Here is a 16,315-nt window from a genome sequence, read left to right on the forward strand (position 1 = left end):
GAGAGCCCAGCTGAACCCAGCGGCCGCTGTAACCTCAACCTTTCTAATAGGCTGTATCGCATGAAAAACGATTAACCCTCAATGTCCGCGAGTCCTCTAAATACAGATTAAGCTAAAATACCTGTCATTCGAGTTTCATCTACGGGCGAACGACGGAATGCACGAAAACACTGGATTTTCAGAGATAAAACTTTTTGAAAGCCCACTCACAATGGAATCTTCCAGTAGACTAGCCGAGCCGGCAAGCCGTTCTCTTTTGCGTGCTCACCCACCGTTTCACGCACTGTCTCACGTTTTACACCGTTAATCCTTCTTTCGTGAACCGTTTCGACTTTTAAAACAGCGGAAGGCTCGATGATAAGGTTTAGCCCTCGTTTCGATCAGTTATAAAGTGCTTATTTGCAGCAGAAACGCGGCGGTATGCATACCGCTGACAGTTCGAGCTGTCACTTTTTGACGACCGCGTACGTGCCGCCATCTGATGACGCTGCCATTAGACATTGATGCGTTTGAAAGAACCGCGCTCAGATCACCTAGCAACAAGATCAATAGACTAAGTTACAGCAAGTCGAGCAATAACCAATGTATCTATTAATGATTTAATTAATTATTTAACTAAGGGTAGATTAGTGACCGTAGAACTTCGTTTACTTTTTGTATTGCTGTTTTAATCGAGCACTTCCCACGGTGTTGAATAACGATCAATTAAAATATTTCATTCGATTGATTGATTAATTTTTAATCTTCAAGAGTCGCAATTGATAATTATGTACTTATCCTGATCGGTAATTCCAACTGTACTTCGAATTAAGTAAACTCTAATCATTAATTGTGACTGATAATCAGCCACTTATAATTGTAGTCATCAATAATTGTAATCGTTGATCGTTAACTGCTACAATATAGCACAGCACTGACTTCCAATACTGTTCTAAAACTTATACCTGACGTTCAAGGGTTCAAAGGTACAAAGTTCCATATCTTTTTAAAACTGAAGAATTATAATGAGGTAGAGTAACTGTACAATTGCTCGATTTTCATTTATGGATTTATTATAACAATCTCGTTCCGCTAGTACAAAAAACCGGACGTTCCCGCAATCATTTACAAGATATAACATTTTATACAAACATTTGTGTTCTAGAATGTTTACGCGATTTTTTTCTTATTTTGTACTTAACTCTCCTATCACTTTGTTCCAATACCTTTGTTCAGTGGTTCATATCACAATTGTCTCATATTCTTAAGATGGGAGTACAAACTGCTCACAATACTCAAGAAATATTCGCAATATCAATCGTGAGTGTACCATTTTCTTCACGGTACACAATTACACCTCACACATACCACGTATTTTCATTTTTTAAATTGCGAGAAAAATCTTCAACAAGTAAGATCGAACTAACCTTACGTAACAATGATAAAACGAAACCCAATTAATAACAAATAACAAATAACGTCACGAATATTTTGAACAATGTAAGAAAAATAAAGTATTTAAACATAAGTATTCAGGAAGATATGTAGTTCCCATAAACGCTGTAAAATGTAAATTCTAAGCGAAGTACACAAACATTCGATGACGCGTGATAAAACGGCGTTACATTCCTTTTATGAGTAACGTGCCTTCTAAATGTTTTTCTGATAAAAATATACAATGCATAAATCTAACTTCTTCCTCCGAATATCACTCTGTGATACAAAGTGAGTAACAACAGAATGCTTTCTATTACAACAGTACAATAATTTGTATATACTATCGCTTCAAAGGTATAACAAAAATATATATAAGACCTTTGAACGTGGAAGATCAGAAACGTGAATGGTGACAATATTAACATAGGGAATGTGACTGTACATGATCGTTAAAATTATTCTATACTCTGAACAATTTGTTTAACTAGAGATCCGATGCAAATTACTTACGCCACTAACAAAAAACTTATACGCCAGCGAACTTGAAACTTTTAGCTAGTACTAATCTAATCTTTTCTGAAGTCTTTGTGCGATTGCAGCAATCAATGCAGCACCCTTTCCGCTTCCGTCCTCGGCATGGATCATCTCGAACTATATATACACGATTAATCAATTAATTTCGTGGACCAAAATAAAACAATAAAAAATATTATATGAAAGCATACTTTATGTTCAGGAGCTAACAGTGGAATGTATCGTTTTATCCATGTCTCTAGTCTAGGATGATGTTTGTAAAGAGATCCATCTACAGCAATTGTGACGCTCTTCTTATCGATTCGTTTTAACAAGACTGCTAGACCTAAAGAAATAAATTTGGTTAACAAAGTAATATTATTTAGTACTACTAGTTCTATTACATACTTCAACTTACATATCGAAACGAGAAGAGCTGCACGATTAGATACCACTTCGCAAACGTATTGTACTATTTTCACGTCCTCTTCGTCCGGATCGATACCAAACTTCATTAAAATGTTCCTCGTACTGCAATCATCGCCGTCCACGGAATCTCTACATTTTAATATTTTCGTATAGTATTGGAAATTTATAGAATAAAGATATGCTATAAAGTTTTTTAATTGAAAACAACATACTGTTCGATATCAGATACTAAATCGCTTGTGAGATTGCCTGGGACTAAAAGGGATCCGGGCGTGTGATCCCCTATAAATAGAAGACCTTCTTTGGTCAACTTTGCGAGCACTACCCGCACAATCTCGCCTAAGTATTTTCCACTAATATACTTCTCGAATCTGATAATTTAAAAAATCGTAGTGTAGTAAATTTACCAGAAGTAGAGCTTTTATGTTCCACATTTTTCAAGGGAATTGATACTCACGTAAATGAATTTACAATAAGCGAATTCGCATCATTTTCACGATCGTAATCTGTTTTAATGAAGTCCAGCACACCATTATCTCCAAATGCACCCCATTCAATGTCGATAATAACCTGCAATAACCATGAGCAACTTAATATTCAAGGACAAATGTTTGCCCTATATCGAAACAAAATATTTAAAAAAAGTACTTCGCGTTCTCCGTGTCTCTCAGTTTCCCAATGTTCGACTCTGTCAGCTCGTTCAAGATAACAGGCATTGCTACCGGTGCCTAGTATAAGTCCAATTGCAGTATTATGATCCAACGTTGATCCTTGCACCAATGTTCCTGTAGTGTCGTTCAGAATCGCCACGACTTTCACTTTAGTGTCTCCTCGACGATCCAAAGCTTCGTGAAGCAATTTCACGGCATCTTCGTTAACAACGTCGGGACAATTGAAGGTTTTAGTCCAAGTCACCAGTACTCCAATATCCAACGAATGTTGAATTATCGGGAAGGAGAACGTAAATCCTGAAATGTATACCCAAATGTATACTCGATGCATATATTCATGTTGTATATTAATCATCCCGTTTGGAGAATTATTGATCGATCACGTATGAGATCAGGATAATCTAATCGACAACAAGTATCATCCACTTAGATTCGTAAAATCAATGTAAGACACAATACTTAAGAGCTGATAGCAAGAAGTGCTTGAAAACATTCAAGATTGACACTCTCAGATAGAATTTTTGCTCGAACTCGAAACAATTGCAATTATCCTGGAATTACAAAAAGTTATTTCTGAGAAACTACGGACCACAGACAGAGCAATTAAAAACCTCACGCGTGATTCTCCCGATGTCTCAAACGTGATGTATATTGATTCCAATTTACCAAGAGGAAGCTCTACATCCTGAAGACCCTGTGAAATGACGAAATCACTGACGCATTCTGCTAGGTAATCAAACAGACGAATCCCCGAGCCTACTCTCAAATCAGAGCTAATGTGATATTTCTTCACTTCTTCGCGTATAGGTGTACCATGAAGCAATTCTAAAAGAAGCACTCGGAAATTCGTGCCTCCAAGATCCAGCGCCAAATACAAGCCCTCCTCTGAAAATATTTTGCATTGATCTTTCAACATTGTGATTAACTAGACAAAACTAACAAAGTTAGAAGCTACAATTGTTCCGCTCGTATTATTAGATTACAACATATATACACCAGATATCGTAATAACTATTGTATAATCGCATAAAATTCCTGCCGATCACATAGCGGAAAATAATACTTATCAAATTGGGGAAAAATCTTATCAAAGATTTGAATTATAGGAACCTGTGCCATCGAGTAGTTCCGGGACATAGGTATTCTCCATCTGCAGTGACGACGGCTGCTGGTGAATTCCTTTATTCATTTCCGACACAAAAACATCCTGGATCTTCCTTACAGTGGCAGCCGAAAACCGTAGCTGTGCCAGTCGTGTTTCGATCTATAAATAAAATCCTTTAAGCCATCGTTATATGATCCGTGTGATAGTAATTGAAATTGTTTGATCGGGACAATATCGTCGGGAAATTTTCCGCGAGTTATAAATCTTAATAATCCTTTGATAAAGATTATGAGGAATTTTCGTATTTACCTTGCTCTCTGTTACGTGATCTATAATGGGATTCTAATAGACACGCCAGAGGTAGAATTTACGTTCATACTAATCAGATGGCAAATCGCGATGATAAAGTGGTTAAATTTTGCGACAATAGAGCATTTGCTACTTGACGGAAGTTCTAATCGAACAATAGGATACTTAACACATGCGATAAAATAGTCTTTACGTTCGAGTTTATGTAAGAAATGTAGTGCTATCGCAACAAATGAACGCTATTTGTACATTGTATATCTCCGTTGGGTATTTTCGCCTGTACATTGTACACGGATCAAATCTACAAATTTTTAATACCTCATCTCGATTATTTTCTATTTCGGAGTTCAACATACGTATGCAAGTAGAATATCGAAAGCAGACTTCTCATAACCAGGATAATACTAATATTTCACTTCCTCAAAGGCAAACCGGTTGCATTCACGCAAACATCACTACCAAGTACCAAGAACGTACAAATTCTGAAAATCGATAATAAACCGACGAGTGAAAGACAAGAAAATGTCTTGATCAATTGTCAATGCCATCTTGTTGTGGAAATTACGAGCTCGTCGCTAGGAAAGAAAATATATCCGCGTACTGTTCTATATTCGTACGTAAACAATCTCCGGTAATGCACGAGACAAAAGGTATTAAGCGACATGACAGTTTAAGTGGAAAGAAATTTATTGCTTGTTTCATGGATTGAATTGTCAACGCGATATACAGTGATAGCGGTAGATGAAATTATTACCATGTCTTGTTCTCGTGACGCTTATCCGCTTTATATCGATTCGAAAAAGATCAAGGAAGAAACTCAAGTCATAGAGAAATAAGAATAAACAGAAATTAACCATGACATTGCTGGGTCTACTTTAATCAAATACAAAAAGAGCGTGTGGGTAACTTGTTTCCAGTTGCGTAACATTCTCTATGAAAACATTTATCGTACGAGCCCACACGAACGTTTGCATTGTCGATTGTTACGAAATTCTATTCAATTAAAGGAAACATGAAAGCTTTGTTATTTTTTGATTTCCAACCGATTGTTACAGCGGATCAATAGAACTATTAATTATTCTCGTTCTATCCGTTTTATCATAGCATGAAGCAACGTATCTTCGTCGATAACTTATTTGAAAATCTTGAACTCTTTGTAGTAAAAATTCCCTATGATAACCCTATGCCCCGACTCATGATAAGTAAATGACTTACGACTGTTTTGAGGCTAAACGAATGATAACTGGTCGAATTCAGTTTAAACCATCTTAATTGTAGTATCTTATAGAAAAATATTAATCACGTCGTATATCGGTAATTGCACATTTTGCGCTGAATTCCTTGATTACCGAGCTACAAGATATTTGCTTCGCAGAAGAAAAATTCCCTTGAATTCTCGTTAAGACACAGCACGCATATTGTCACGAATTAAACGGTTTCTATATAAACGACAAACGGTTACGTAAGTAATCATACACGTTCAAGAAAAGTGCATATACCAGACGGAATAAATTGCTCTTAGTGGCCATTGCTACAGAGATCGACGGGAACAAAAGTGAAAGTATGTGTGCAGGATCGATCGGTGCCAGTAAACTCTTAACGAGAATGTCGTAAGGTTAAGGACTCGGTGTTCGCCATTTCTTACATCGGAAATGATTCAATCTAGTTGACATTGATCGGTCAGATATCGATCAATTATGCAAGAAGCGTATAGACTAGCTGGAAAAAAAACATATAAATACATAGATACAACGTCGGAGCACGGATGTTTTTTAGCGATCCGATGACGTATCGCTCGACAAATTCTTGAAATAGCAGGGCGCGATCAAATAACATTCGTAAGCAGTAAGTATGATGGATGTTTGAATCCATGATTTTCATAACTTCGTCTTGTTTCTTTCAATGACATCCTTATCGAGCGTTCGCACCCGCTCGATTACGACAGAACTACGAGTTTCCTCTGATTCGTGTAAGTCCAAAAGATAAAAGTTCAAGACAGACAAAAAATCTTCTAAATAACAACGTGGAGCGTAAAATGCAAACGCATTATATCTACTCACTTTATGTCTCTTTACATCGTCCGAAAGTACCAACGGCGCTACTTGTATCGCCTCGTTAAGAGCATGTTCCGTAGGGACGACCATGTTTGCAAGCTTTTATTTATCTGGAAAATAAGAAATTCATCAGCCAATATAGAATATTTATGGAACTTGACTAGTGAAACACGAAAAGAACGAACAACGCATAATAAGAGTTCTGGTACAATCTTTGGTCTAATGTACAACAAACTTTAGGAGATCAGTGACAATAGAGCGATTAGAAAAAAAATAAAAGTAAAAAGCACATATCCCGCGCTCACCTGACTGTCACAAACGTTATCTTTAGATAGAAGCTTCTTGAATGAGAGAGGCGATGCTACAACGTGAATGAATTTTCCGTGACGGCTGACAAGGTAGGTGTGCGCGACGAAACGAATTGTCGCGTGGTTCTTCACGAGCACGAGAGACTTTCTGATGTCGAGTTAAAGAGATCACTTCGTTTACTATTACGCTTATTTATTTTCCCTACTTCCACTCTTTTCCTTGACTTTCGGCTAGATGATAACACGAGAGAGTTGCTGTTAAACGAAAAGTTGAAAGTCCATGATGTTTTATAACATTTGATAACACCGTAATCGAGTCACGTGAATTATAACATCGCGTTCTCAAGAAACAGCAATCAGACGTTACGTTTAGCATTTCCTTTGCACTAATCCGCTATTAACTATGACGCAAAATAACGATTAATTCTACACCGTTCGATTACATTGCTTAAATTAATTAATACCGGATATAATGATAATTCTACAAGCCAAATAAATGAGGCACAGCATAAGTTTTTTGGATGTGAAAACGGCGATTCATCTATTTGGCAAGCCTGAAGAGAATTTAACAAACAATCATATATCGTGCACCTGCAACAACATCGACCACAATGGGAAGGAAAAGACCATTTTATCTAAAACTTATAGGAAGACATAATTGCTTGACCGATATCATTACCAGACAGGCACTCTTTGCTCTACAGGTCATCAATCGTCGTAACATTATCTCGTCACTAATTGATAAAAAGAAAATATACGGTTGCTCAATGTAACTCGTACGAACATTCCTTCTGACAATTTCGCGATAGCCATGATACATTGGCTAAAATATATTGCTCATACAGACAGTCTTATCGACCAAATAGAAAACCTTAATGATAATGAGGAGTCAATCATGTGAACTCGTAAATATATTGCAACAGTGGCAAACAAGTGATAATACTGATCACAAAATTTAAAGGAGATCCATCAAGGAAAAGAAATTCACCGTTCACTAATCACACCCTGTCGAGGTTGCGACATTCTTCAAATTCGATGCGAAAGAAGTACAACGTACAGAATCACTCGTCGCAATTTACGGACGCGATTCTTTATCCGAACTTCTTGTGTGTTAGATGTCTCTGTAGATGCATGTCGTCGGTACACAATAAACACACGCGTATGCGAGAATCAGAATACACGCGTCGCGCTTGCGCGAACTTACATATTACAAGTGCATGCAGTCTTATGCATAAACTGACCATTTGAATCGATCGAGTAGTTCAGCAAACTTAAAAACTTAATTGGATTTTAAAATATTATCTGCTCCGTTATCGAGTTGTTTAAATACTGAAATGAAATGGAGAATATTCATCTCTCGAGAAATAAAGCGTTCGGTGCATTAAAAAAGAAGATAAATTCCAGTTTTGACGTCGATATTAAGGGCATAAAAGTTGAAGAACCTGTTCGGTGAGCAAGATTGTTCGAGCTACATGTCGTGTTCCTCCCATATCAATGACATACATATTTCTTTTATTATCTCTTTGCCCGTTTCTTAGTTACTTCCCCTCCACGACTTCTCCCTGATATTTCCTTTGTTAATGTTAATTAATTTGCAATTACTTATGGGCAGATAAGAAGAAATTGAACGCAAAAGAATGAAATAAAAGAAAAGACGCTGACTAACTTCCGAATCAACAGTCCACAAGTAAAAAGAAAAGAGACGCAAGAAAAAACGTACTTATAAAGTACGAACGATAGAATTGCTATGTACTCGTCGTAAATTGTACCTAAACGTTAGAATCCGCGCTGTAACCGTATAGAAGCAAGCTCGATTACTGTGTTCTTAGCTTCGAACCGCAACGATCTCTGTCTGATGAGTCGGTTAATTTGATCGATGATCATTTAAGTTGGTCAATTCACGATAGATTTTTCACGGTCGATTACCAATGGGAGAAGAAATCGTGAAATGTCACCAGAACGTTCTTCGAGACAGCAAAGTCGCTTCTGAACGAAGCTCCATTAAAATCAATTGGAAGGTGCAAAGCATCAACCAGGATAATTTAGCCACTTGACTTGACGTGATGATTCTAATCCATAGTGCAATACGCACACTCGTCACAGGGACCATGTCAATCGTCACAGCACCTTCTTCTGCGAATGATAGTCCCATTGAGAAATACGAACTCCGTTAAGCAGTTCTTCACCTATCGCGATTAAAGATCTCCACTGTACCTTTTTTTTTTTTCGTTTATCGTTAATTTATCGTTAATTTATCGTTACCACGTTCGATTTATCAGATTAACGAATATGACGTAAATAGAATGACACGAGAGTTCGACGTACGAACAGCGTGCAAAACGTACGTTGAGCGCAGTGTTTATTCAATCAACTTGTTGTAAAATTGAACTCATGAGCAGCTTTTGACGAAACGCACTTTACATTCACGATAACAGACTGCCCTTTCGTTAAGAGCATGCCCAGTTATTATGTATGATCTTTACCGCTTGAATTATAGAGCTTCCGTGAATTACGGGACCATTATCACCAAGGTCTCGAATAAATCTTAATCGAATAGAATTCCCTTGATAATGCAGCGGCTCGTTTTACGTTTCGAAATATTGGATTTCTTGTTCTCTTTCTTTTTCCAAAAACTTAAGCAAAGTATCGGGCGACGAATCTAAACCTCGAAATTGTTTGTCTGCTACTAAAGAAGAAAAAGTCGTTATCTATTGTAGCGATACCGTATCGTAGTAATACACAAGTAATAGATGAAATAATTAATGTATTAAAATTTTCCAATTAGACGACAAATTCGTGATAATATCTTATGGTTTACGCCATCGACGCGTTATTTTTAGATGCATTTTAGCTATTGGTGAAATCACTAAGTCCGAAACACGTTCATAAACACGTGTTGCTTAAATAGCTGTCAATATTTCGTGTTGATTGGTCGCGTTTATGCGCCAAGGAAAATGTGACAGTGACGACTATTTAGATATATATAATACATTCAGAATATCACGGTGAAGATAGAGTACATGACTTTAATTTCAAAGGGTATTAAAAATCATGCGATAAGCTCGTATGTCTCTCGACACATTGTATTTTACAAAATTAGTTTCATCGATAACGATCGGACCAGAAGATAAGATATTTATCAGAAATAGTCGATGTTTGACAAACGGTAATACCCGCAACATAATACATGAATCGTCAATGACAAAGTCTAATAAAGTGAAAAAAAAATGCAGCGTGAATATGTACGAGATGTGACGATGATAACGTTTGAATTCATTTGAAACATTTGAACAGTTCGACGAGCGTAAAGTTAAAACTGTACTCGAGTAAAATCATAGGAATACGTTAAAGTACGATGACAACACCTGCAGTGTAACATTTCAAGGACCCACGTGGTCTCGTCAACAAAGTAAACACTAGAAATAGATGCCTTCACATTGAATTTCTCATGCCGCGACAACGACATCAACGTTTGAAACCGGTTAGAGAAATAATAAGACTGCGTTAATCTAGGACTCGGAAGCAATACATGATATTACGATGACATTGACGCCGTTCGAACAAATCAAACATACTCCTGTTGTCAAGGATCAACGAGCCTGATGGTGTTGACTAGCGCGTGCGCTCCGTTCTAGGAAAACGAAATACAAACTCACCCTAATACTTTCTACGTATGACTGTCGACTCGCGCGATTGCTCCAGCTTCTTGATCCTTTTCTATCCTTCGCTGGCTCCAGTTACCGGTCAGTGACTGTAAGCTTCTCGAGACGTGACAGAGCTCACTCACACGTACAAGCACGTGGGTGGGATACCGTGAAATGTACTCCGCCTCAGAGTAGCAACTAGTCGAGCCTCCAGATCGTCGCTTTCCCCACTGCTCGAACTTTAAAACCATATCGGCGCGTATTGCGTGCGCGCGCCTTCGTGCCCATACACGCGCTTACGCGCGACCACTACATCTGTCCTACGTTTGTCTCTTTTCGTGCACAGACAGTCTTAACTCGTGACAGTCTCTCTGATGTATCGCGTGAATGCGGATACACACACGCGTTCTAGGATATCGCACGCATTGAGACCACGTGATATTGTACTCGCGATACAAAACCATGTAACACGCGCATAAACGTAAAGATTTCTCCAGCGTCGCGCAACTGATACCTCTCGCCTTTTCCCCACAAACTTTTCGGTAGATCCATCGATTCTCAATTCCTTCGATAGTCTCGTGATGAACTCGGTAAAAGATGAGAGGAATCGAGACTACGTAAAATATATATATATAACTACTATACATAACAATAGGAATTTATTTAACGTAAATGTGATAAAGGTATAGAAGTTTAGAACAGCACGTTCCCAATGCCCTTACAGGTTCGCATTATGTCGGTTGAATGGAGTTTGAACATAGCTACAATGAAATAACATCCGTCTCCTAAGCTACATAGGCTGAATGGAGTTTGATTAAAGTGGTCAGTGTGTTTAAATTTAGATCGTTACAATTGCTCGACCCTTGTGGTTTCGTAATGTGCAGTACCATTCTATAGACAAGCAACTTGCACTTCGAAATGATAATTAATAAAATCACGATATTAAGACTCCAGTATATTCAGACTTGACTTTGAAAACCTGATGAGAACGTGCAAAGGAACGGTAATAACTCCATTTCTGAAGTTAAACTTTACGACATTGATGAAGTAGATAAACGCGCACGTGAGGTTTTTCATGTAAGCTTAATGGCTGATACCAAACGAGATTAACTCAAGTGAAAAAGATATATAAACTTATGTCTCTATTTTCATTTATTCGTTGCCATAAAATTAAAACACGTGAGATACTTTGCTTTGTACTTTTAACTAGCATTACGTTTATAAAAATAATAAGATAAAATATAAAAATGATAAATATAACAAATTCATACTATTCCGGTAACAGATCATCCCCGAGTTCTTCATCACCAAAATCATCATCTCTTTTTCCGGCAGACGTCATAGGACGAACAGGTAACGGGCCAATGGGATCAACATAAGGAGTACCTACAGAAAATACTTTACATGCACTTGTAACACCTCTTTGTGTAGTATTTCCTTTTAAATTGTTCAAATGGTCGATAATAAACAATAGGATGCCGTACAAGTTTGGGATTCATTACTGTATACAAGGATCAAAAATAGGCTGTTCAAAATAGCTAGACTCATCTATCATCTATTCAATCCATTAGCGTAGTCCAACTATCATCGGTAAATCATCCTTATTAATGTTCATTTCAAATAATGCTACGTATTCCCGACATTTTGATAACTGTACTAAGCATTCGTATATCTACTATTTTGCAAATTATACCGATCATAAAATTTATTATTTTTTTGTAACGATTTCAACGTAAAAGAGTGCGTACCTGTTTGATCAGTGACATCGTTTGCCACGTCCGTAATATTTTCAGTTGCAGAAACTCGATTAGGTCGCGTGATACCAGCGCTACTTAAACCTTGATTTTCTCTTCTATTAAATGTGGGACTTGACCTGTGGTCTGATAATACGCTCATTCCAGAACCAGTTCGTGATGATGTCCCACTATTACTCCTTCTTGAGCCTATATATAGGTATTAAATATAGTAATAATACCATGTTTCATACAGTCAAAGATATACACTACCTGTACCTGGTCTTGCTGATCCTTGTCTATCCTTCAATTCTTTCGCTTTCTCGGCGCGTTTTAATTCTGTTGCATATAATTGTGCTTCTTTTAAGCCGAGATCACTACATAAACGAACCAAAAATTTCAAGCATTCAATATTCTCAGGAAACTTATTATGAATATCTTGATACTCCAAAACAGCTTTGTGAAATTGACCAATTCGTCTTAAACATGCAGCGACAAGTAATCGCCATCTTGGCTCATCAGGAGCAAGTTCTACTGCTTTCTTAAAATAAACTAGCGCTTTCTCGGCAAGTTGCATCGATACGAAATATGATCCAAGCCAATCGATTACCTCAAAATTGGCGGGAAAAAATCTATAAGACTGGACAGATATAAACTTTAATAATAAAATATAGTAGAATGAAATAAAATATGTGTACAGTAAAAAAGTTTACATCGCTATAAAATTGATAGGCTTGTTGTTTATCTCCACCAGTATCATACATTTCACCCACTTTTTGCAAAACTCCAGGATCACATGGTATTATACCAAGTAATTGATTGTACCTAATATAAATTCAAATATTAATTACTCAAATTAAAATCAATTTCAAGATGCATATAAAATCATAATACCATTCTGTTGCTTGGTCTGTATCGTTCATAAGTTGATATAATTGACCAATTTGATATATTGTTTGTGGATCATGTCTAACAATGTTACGAACTTTCCAAAAACATTCCAATGCTTCTTCGTACATATTTTGCTTTTTATATACTAACCCTATTAAATGAGATTTCATAAAATATTTGATATTTATACTTCCACGTTAGTAGTAATAATTACCTAAATTATAAAGAGCTTGCACGTGACTAGCATCCGTATCTAATGAGCATAAGAGAAGTTCTCTAGCAATATTTAATTCACCCTTTCTGATTGCACAAGCTGATAAATTAACATAAGCTGCTGCATTGTAACTGTCCGCATTTCGAGCAATTTCTCCGCATCTTTCCGCTTGTTCGTAATCTCCTTGCTGAAAGTGATATAAAAATTATTTTATCGATATTTTATTCATAATCAACGAAAACAAATATCATTTCTTACAAGAAAGTAAATAAATGAAAGCATTGTCGCAGCGGAACTATTAGCTTTACTTTCACGATTTTCAAACATTTTTAAGGTATCAATAGCCAATTGCGTTTCTCGATTATGTAAAAATACCATAGCTTTACTTATTTCCAAATCGGCAGCTAATGGTCCATAAGTTGAAGACTTTATAGTATCCACACACCTATAAAAAATTTGATTGTAATTAATACACAAAAAATTTAGCAGTGTTTAATTTAAGTAGTATTTTAATCTTACCAAGCAAAACCAGCTGTGAGTGTATCTTCAATTACAGGTGCAATGAGTTTTGCAGCACAAAGAATAGTTTTCTCTGCTTCCAATTTTAACTCTTTCTCCAACTTAGACAAATCATCATTTTTTAAAATTTCATTCAATATGTTAAAAGCAGCATCATCCTACAAAATAAAATGCAAAAATTTTAAAATAGAACTAGAACAAATATTTTATTGGGAACTAGCAATGTATTTACATTGTGCTTAGTGGGTACAATATTATCAATAAACTTAAAATTGCTACATAAAAACATTAGTGCATAAAATCATAATCATTTTTCAAAAATGTGTTTCCCAATATGATTTAAAGCACAAGACTAAATACTTATATAGCTATTGAGTGTGGGCAATGCTCAGAAAAACACTTTGCATAGTGATATTTATAAACGTGCCCAACTCACTGTACTTATATTATATCTGTCCTCCTGATCTATGTTAAGTTGAACCTCTAATAACTCTAAAAATGACCTTTTCATTTTATCCCTATGAGATAATGCAAAATGGCATAAAACAGCATGCAAGCCTGCTTTAAATTCAGCTCTTTCTTTCATGACCCATTCAAAACTATTAGCTGCTTCTTCCAAACGACCCATTTGTACAAATAACATTCCAATGTTATGCATTATTTTTATTCTGCGAATTATTTAGTAAGTTAATATAAAAATGGCAGACATAAAAATTTAATATTAATAGCCCAACAAGTTCTTATAATAACTCTCAATCATCTCATTACCTTAAATCTTTATGAGCTGCTGGAGCTTGATCAAATGCCATTCTATACATTTTAATTGCTTGAGACAATTGTCCCATTTTGACATATATATTTCCCATATTCACTTTTAATCTGGCACTATTGCTGAACATCCTATTTCTTGTTATAGCTTGGTAAGTTGCTATAGCTTCAGTAAACATATTATTGTTAGTATATTGAGTTGCCAAATTAAAAATGACCTGAAAAATGATAAAACATTAACAGTCTTCAATATTTTTGGTAAAACATATTTCAAAGACAAAATTTAATTCTTACAGCAAATGTTAAATCTACATTATGATTGTCACTAAGCCCAGCTTGTTCTTGTAGTCTAATAAGAGCTCTTTCCCTCGAAGAAGCTTCTTTGGCTCTCTCTAAAGCAACTCTTGTATTGTTTTCATATGATGCTTGTACTGAACTTTCTATTAGTTCCATAATTTTTCTTTCAGCCACTTTTATTTTTTCTTCAGGCCTTTATAAAGTATTAAAATACTGCTCTTCAAAAACTTAATACAATTTAATTTTATTTTATTATCAATCACTATGATCTTACGTGTCTTCCTTTCCACTTTCTAAAGGTGGTGCAGGCCCTCTGGTAGAACTATTCATATTCAATGGATCAAATGGTTGACGATTACTACTAGTATAACCAGCTCCTCTGACTGCAGTCATTGGCCTTAGTCCACTAGTATTAGGACGCACTGGTATACCAGTACCACTTCTGTGAAACTACAAATATTAAATTGCATATTAAAACAATATTATGAAATACAATACAAGATAATATATTCATTTACCCCAGTTGAAGTACCCAAACGCATAGCACTTCCTGGTACTTTTGGTGTAAACTGCATAATTAAAAAGTCAAAATATTTTATTATTCAGTCCAACTATTGTGTTTTATTGTACATGTATTCATTATCACTTACAATTGGTCTTTTTGCATAACTTGTATGCAGTGTCTCTTGAATTAATTCATCTTGTTCAAGATCTTTGATACTATATATTGATGGATAATCATTATATCCATCATAAATATCATCATCAATTTGTACATTAGACATTGTGAATATTTTTGTAAATTATATTTTTTAATCGTATTTTACTCTTCTACAAAGCAAATTTATGAAAGTGTATTTTAGGCAAAATAGTTGAATAGATTTATTAATTCTCACAATACAATTAATATTTTGATAATTTTTATCATTTTTTCTTTATAAAAAGTACTTTGAAAAAGGAACAATAAGTGTCATAAGAGACGCTATAATTGATTCATGCCTGATTCATGCGCTGCAGTACAAACAAACCTTATCTAGTTACATCTATGTTGGAAATGTCAATAGATTTAGGTTGCTCTTATATTATTATAGATTATAGTTTTATTGTAATTAATTGAGTAAACATGACTTTTAATAACAATGATCATTGATAGATATCAGGTTGTACGGTTTTTCTTGTAAATAAAAATAGACTGCACTGTAATTACATTCAATTGCATTCTGCAACGGTACCTAACATTTATTGGTTGGCAATGTAGGCCTTCATACACTTTTTGGACGACAGATCTATAAAACCATGAACGTAATGAAGTTTCATATAAGCTTTACGTAAAAAGAATATTTTAACAGCGTATAACATTTTGTATAAAAGAAGCCAAGTCTTGCAATATAGTTGATTTACAAGTATTAAATCTAATAACTTTATCTTGGCAATTTGACAGTAC

The 16,315-nt window shown here is 35.6% G+C and overlaps 3 protein-coding genes across 6 annotated transcripts in view; all 3 read right to left on the minus strand.

The window, feature by feature from the left end:
- The window catches only part of LOC117232926 (sestrin-1), a 150,441-nt gene extending 149,981 nt beyond the window's left edge, over nucleotides 1-460 (minus strand). Inside the window, exon 1 of one of the 2 annotated variants that reach the window (XM_033492726.1) lies at nucleotides 211-460. The gene's annotated coding sequence lies outside the window, so the exon portion shown is untranslated. Of the gene's footprint in view, nucleotides 1-121 lie in introns of both variants that reach the window. The other variant, XM_033492717.1, reaches the window with a different exon arrangement.
- Nucleotides 461-1,030: 570 nt separating this feature from the next.
- On the minus strand, nucleotides 1,031-4,624 carry LOC117233698 (hexokinase type 2-like). The gene is made up of 9 exons (XM_033494248.1): nucleotides 4,444-4,624; nucleotides 4,140-4,293; nucleotides 3,696-3,914; nucleotides 3,007-3,326; nucleotides 2,816-2,928; nucleotides 2,571-2,729; nucleotides 2,348-2,487; nucleotides 2,142-2,275; nucleotides 1,031-2,067 (listed from the first exon to the last, which is right to left on the minus strand). Exons 2-9 carry the CDS (start codon nucleotides 4,216-4,218, stop codon nucleotides 1,978-1,980), a joined length of 1,254 nt encoding a protein of 417 aa, XP_033350139.1. The 5' UTR covers nucleotides 4,219-4,293; nucleotides 4,444-4,624; the 3' UTR covers nucleotides 1,031-1,977.
- A 488-nt stretch (nucleotides 4,625-5,112) lies between these two features.
- LOC117233669 (intraflagellar transport protein 88 homolog) lies at nucleotides 5,113-16,009 on the minus strand. Of its 3 annotated transcripts, none has more exons than XR_004493364.1 (16): nucleotides 15,522-15,656; nucleotides 15,390-15,440; nucleotides 15,146-15,321; nucleotides 14,869-15,064; nucleotides 14,575-14,792; nucleotides 14,243-14,474; nucleotides 13,807-13,964; nucleotides 13,546-13,732; nucleotides 13,288-13,474; nucleotides 13,077-13,224; nucleotides 12,896-13,007; nucleotides 12,462-12,822; nucleotides 12,198-12,392; nucleotides 11,721-11,835; nucleotides 6,504-6,607; nucleotides 5,113-6,418 (listed from the first exon to the last, which is right to left on the minus strand). XR_004493364.1 is itself a non-coding variant. In XM_033494176.1 (16 exons), coding segments are annotated over exons 2-16 (2,472 nt in total). In that variant the 5' UTR covers nucleotides 15,657-15,702; nucleotides 15,900-16,009; the 3' UTR covers nucleotides 6,504-6,606. The 3 variants fall into 3 exon arrangements, 2 of the variants coding, with proteins under 2 accessions (XP_033350067.1, XP_033350076.1); XM_033494176.1 differs by lacking the exon at nucleotides 5,113-6,418 and adding an exon at nucleotides 15,900-16,009 and having other exon boundaries at nucleotides 15,522-15,702; XM_033494185.1 differs by lacking the exons at nucleotides 5,113-6,418; nucleotides 6,504-6,607 and adding an exon at nucleotides 10,462-11,014.
- Nucleotides 16,010-16,315: the final 306 nt, after the last annotated feature.

The sequence above is a fragment of the Bombus vosnesenskii genome, unplaced genomic scaffold (assembly GCF_011952255.1).
Source record: "Bombus vosnesenskii isolate JDL3184/JDL3185 unplaced genomic scaffold, Bvos_JDL3184-5_v1.1 scf7180000013263, whole genome shotgun sequence".
Taxonomy (NCBI): Eukaryota; Metazoa; Arthropoda; class Insecta; order Hymenoptera; family Apidae; genus Bombus; species Bombus vosnesenskii.

What these genes read in the sequence shown, in the direction of transcription:
- LOC117233698 (XM_033494248.1), bottom strand. Translation starts at nt 4,218, where the DNA reads ATGAATAAAGGAATTCACCAGCAGCCGTCGTCACTGCAGATGGAGAAT. An exon ending in GGAACTACTCGATGGCACAG is followed by an intron (nt 3,915 to 4,139) that starts GTTCCTATAATT and finishes AAATATTTTCAG; the next exon opens with AGGAGGGCTTGTATTTGGCG. An exon ending in GGATGTAGAGCTTCCTCTTG is followed by an intron (nt 3,327 to 3,695) that starts GTAAATTGGAAT and finishes TATACATTTCAG; the next exon opens with GATTTACGTTCTCCTTCCCG.
- LOC117233669 (XM_033494176.1), bottom strand. Translation starts at nt 15,656, where the DNA reads ATGTCTAATGTACAAATTGATGATGATATTTATGATGGATATAATGAT. An exon ending in GCAGCTCATAAAGATTTAAG is followed by an intron (nt 14,475 to 14,574) that starts GTAATGAGATGA and finishes AATAATTCGCAG; the next exon opens with AATAAAAATAATGCATAACA. An exon ending in TTTCATTTATTTACTTTCTT is followed by an intron (nt 13,475 to 13,545) that starts GTAAGAAATGAT and finishes TATCACTTTCAG; the next exon opens with CAAGGAGATTACGAACAAGC.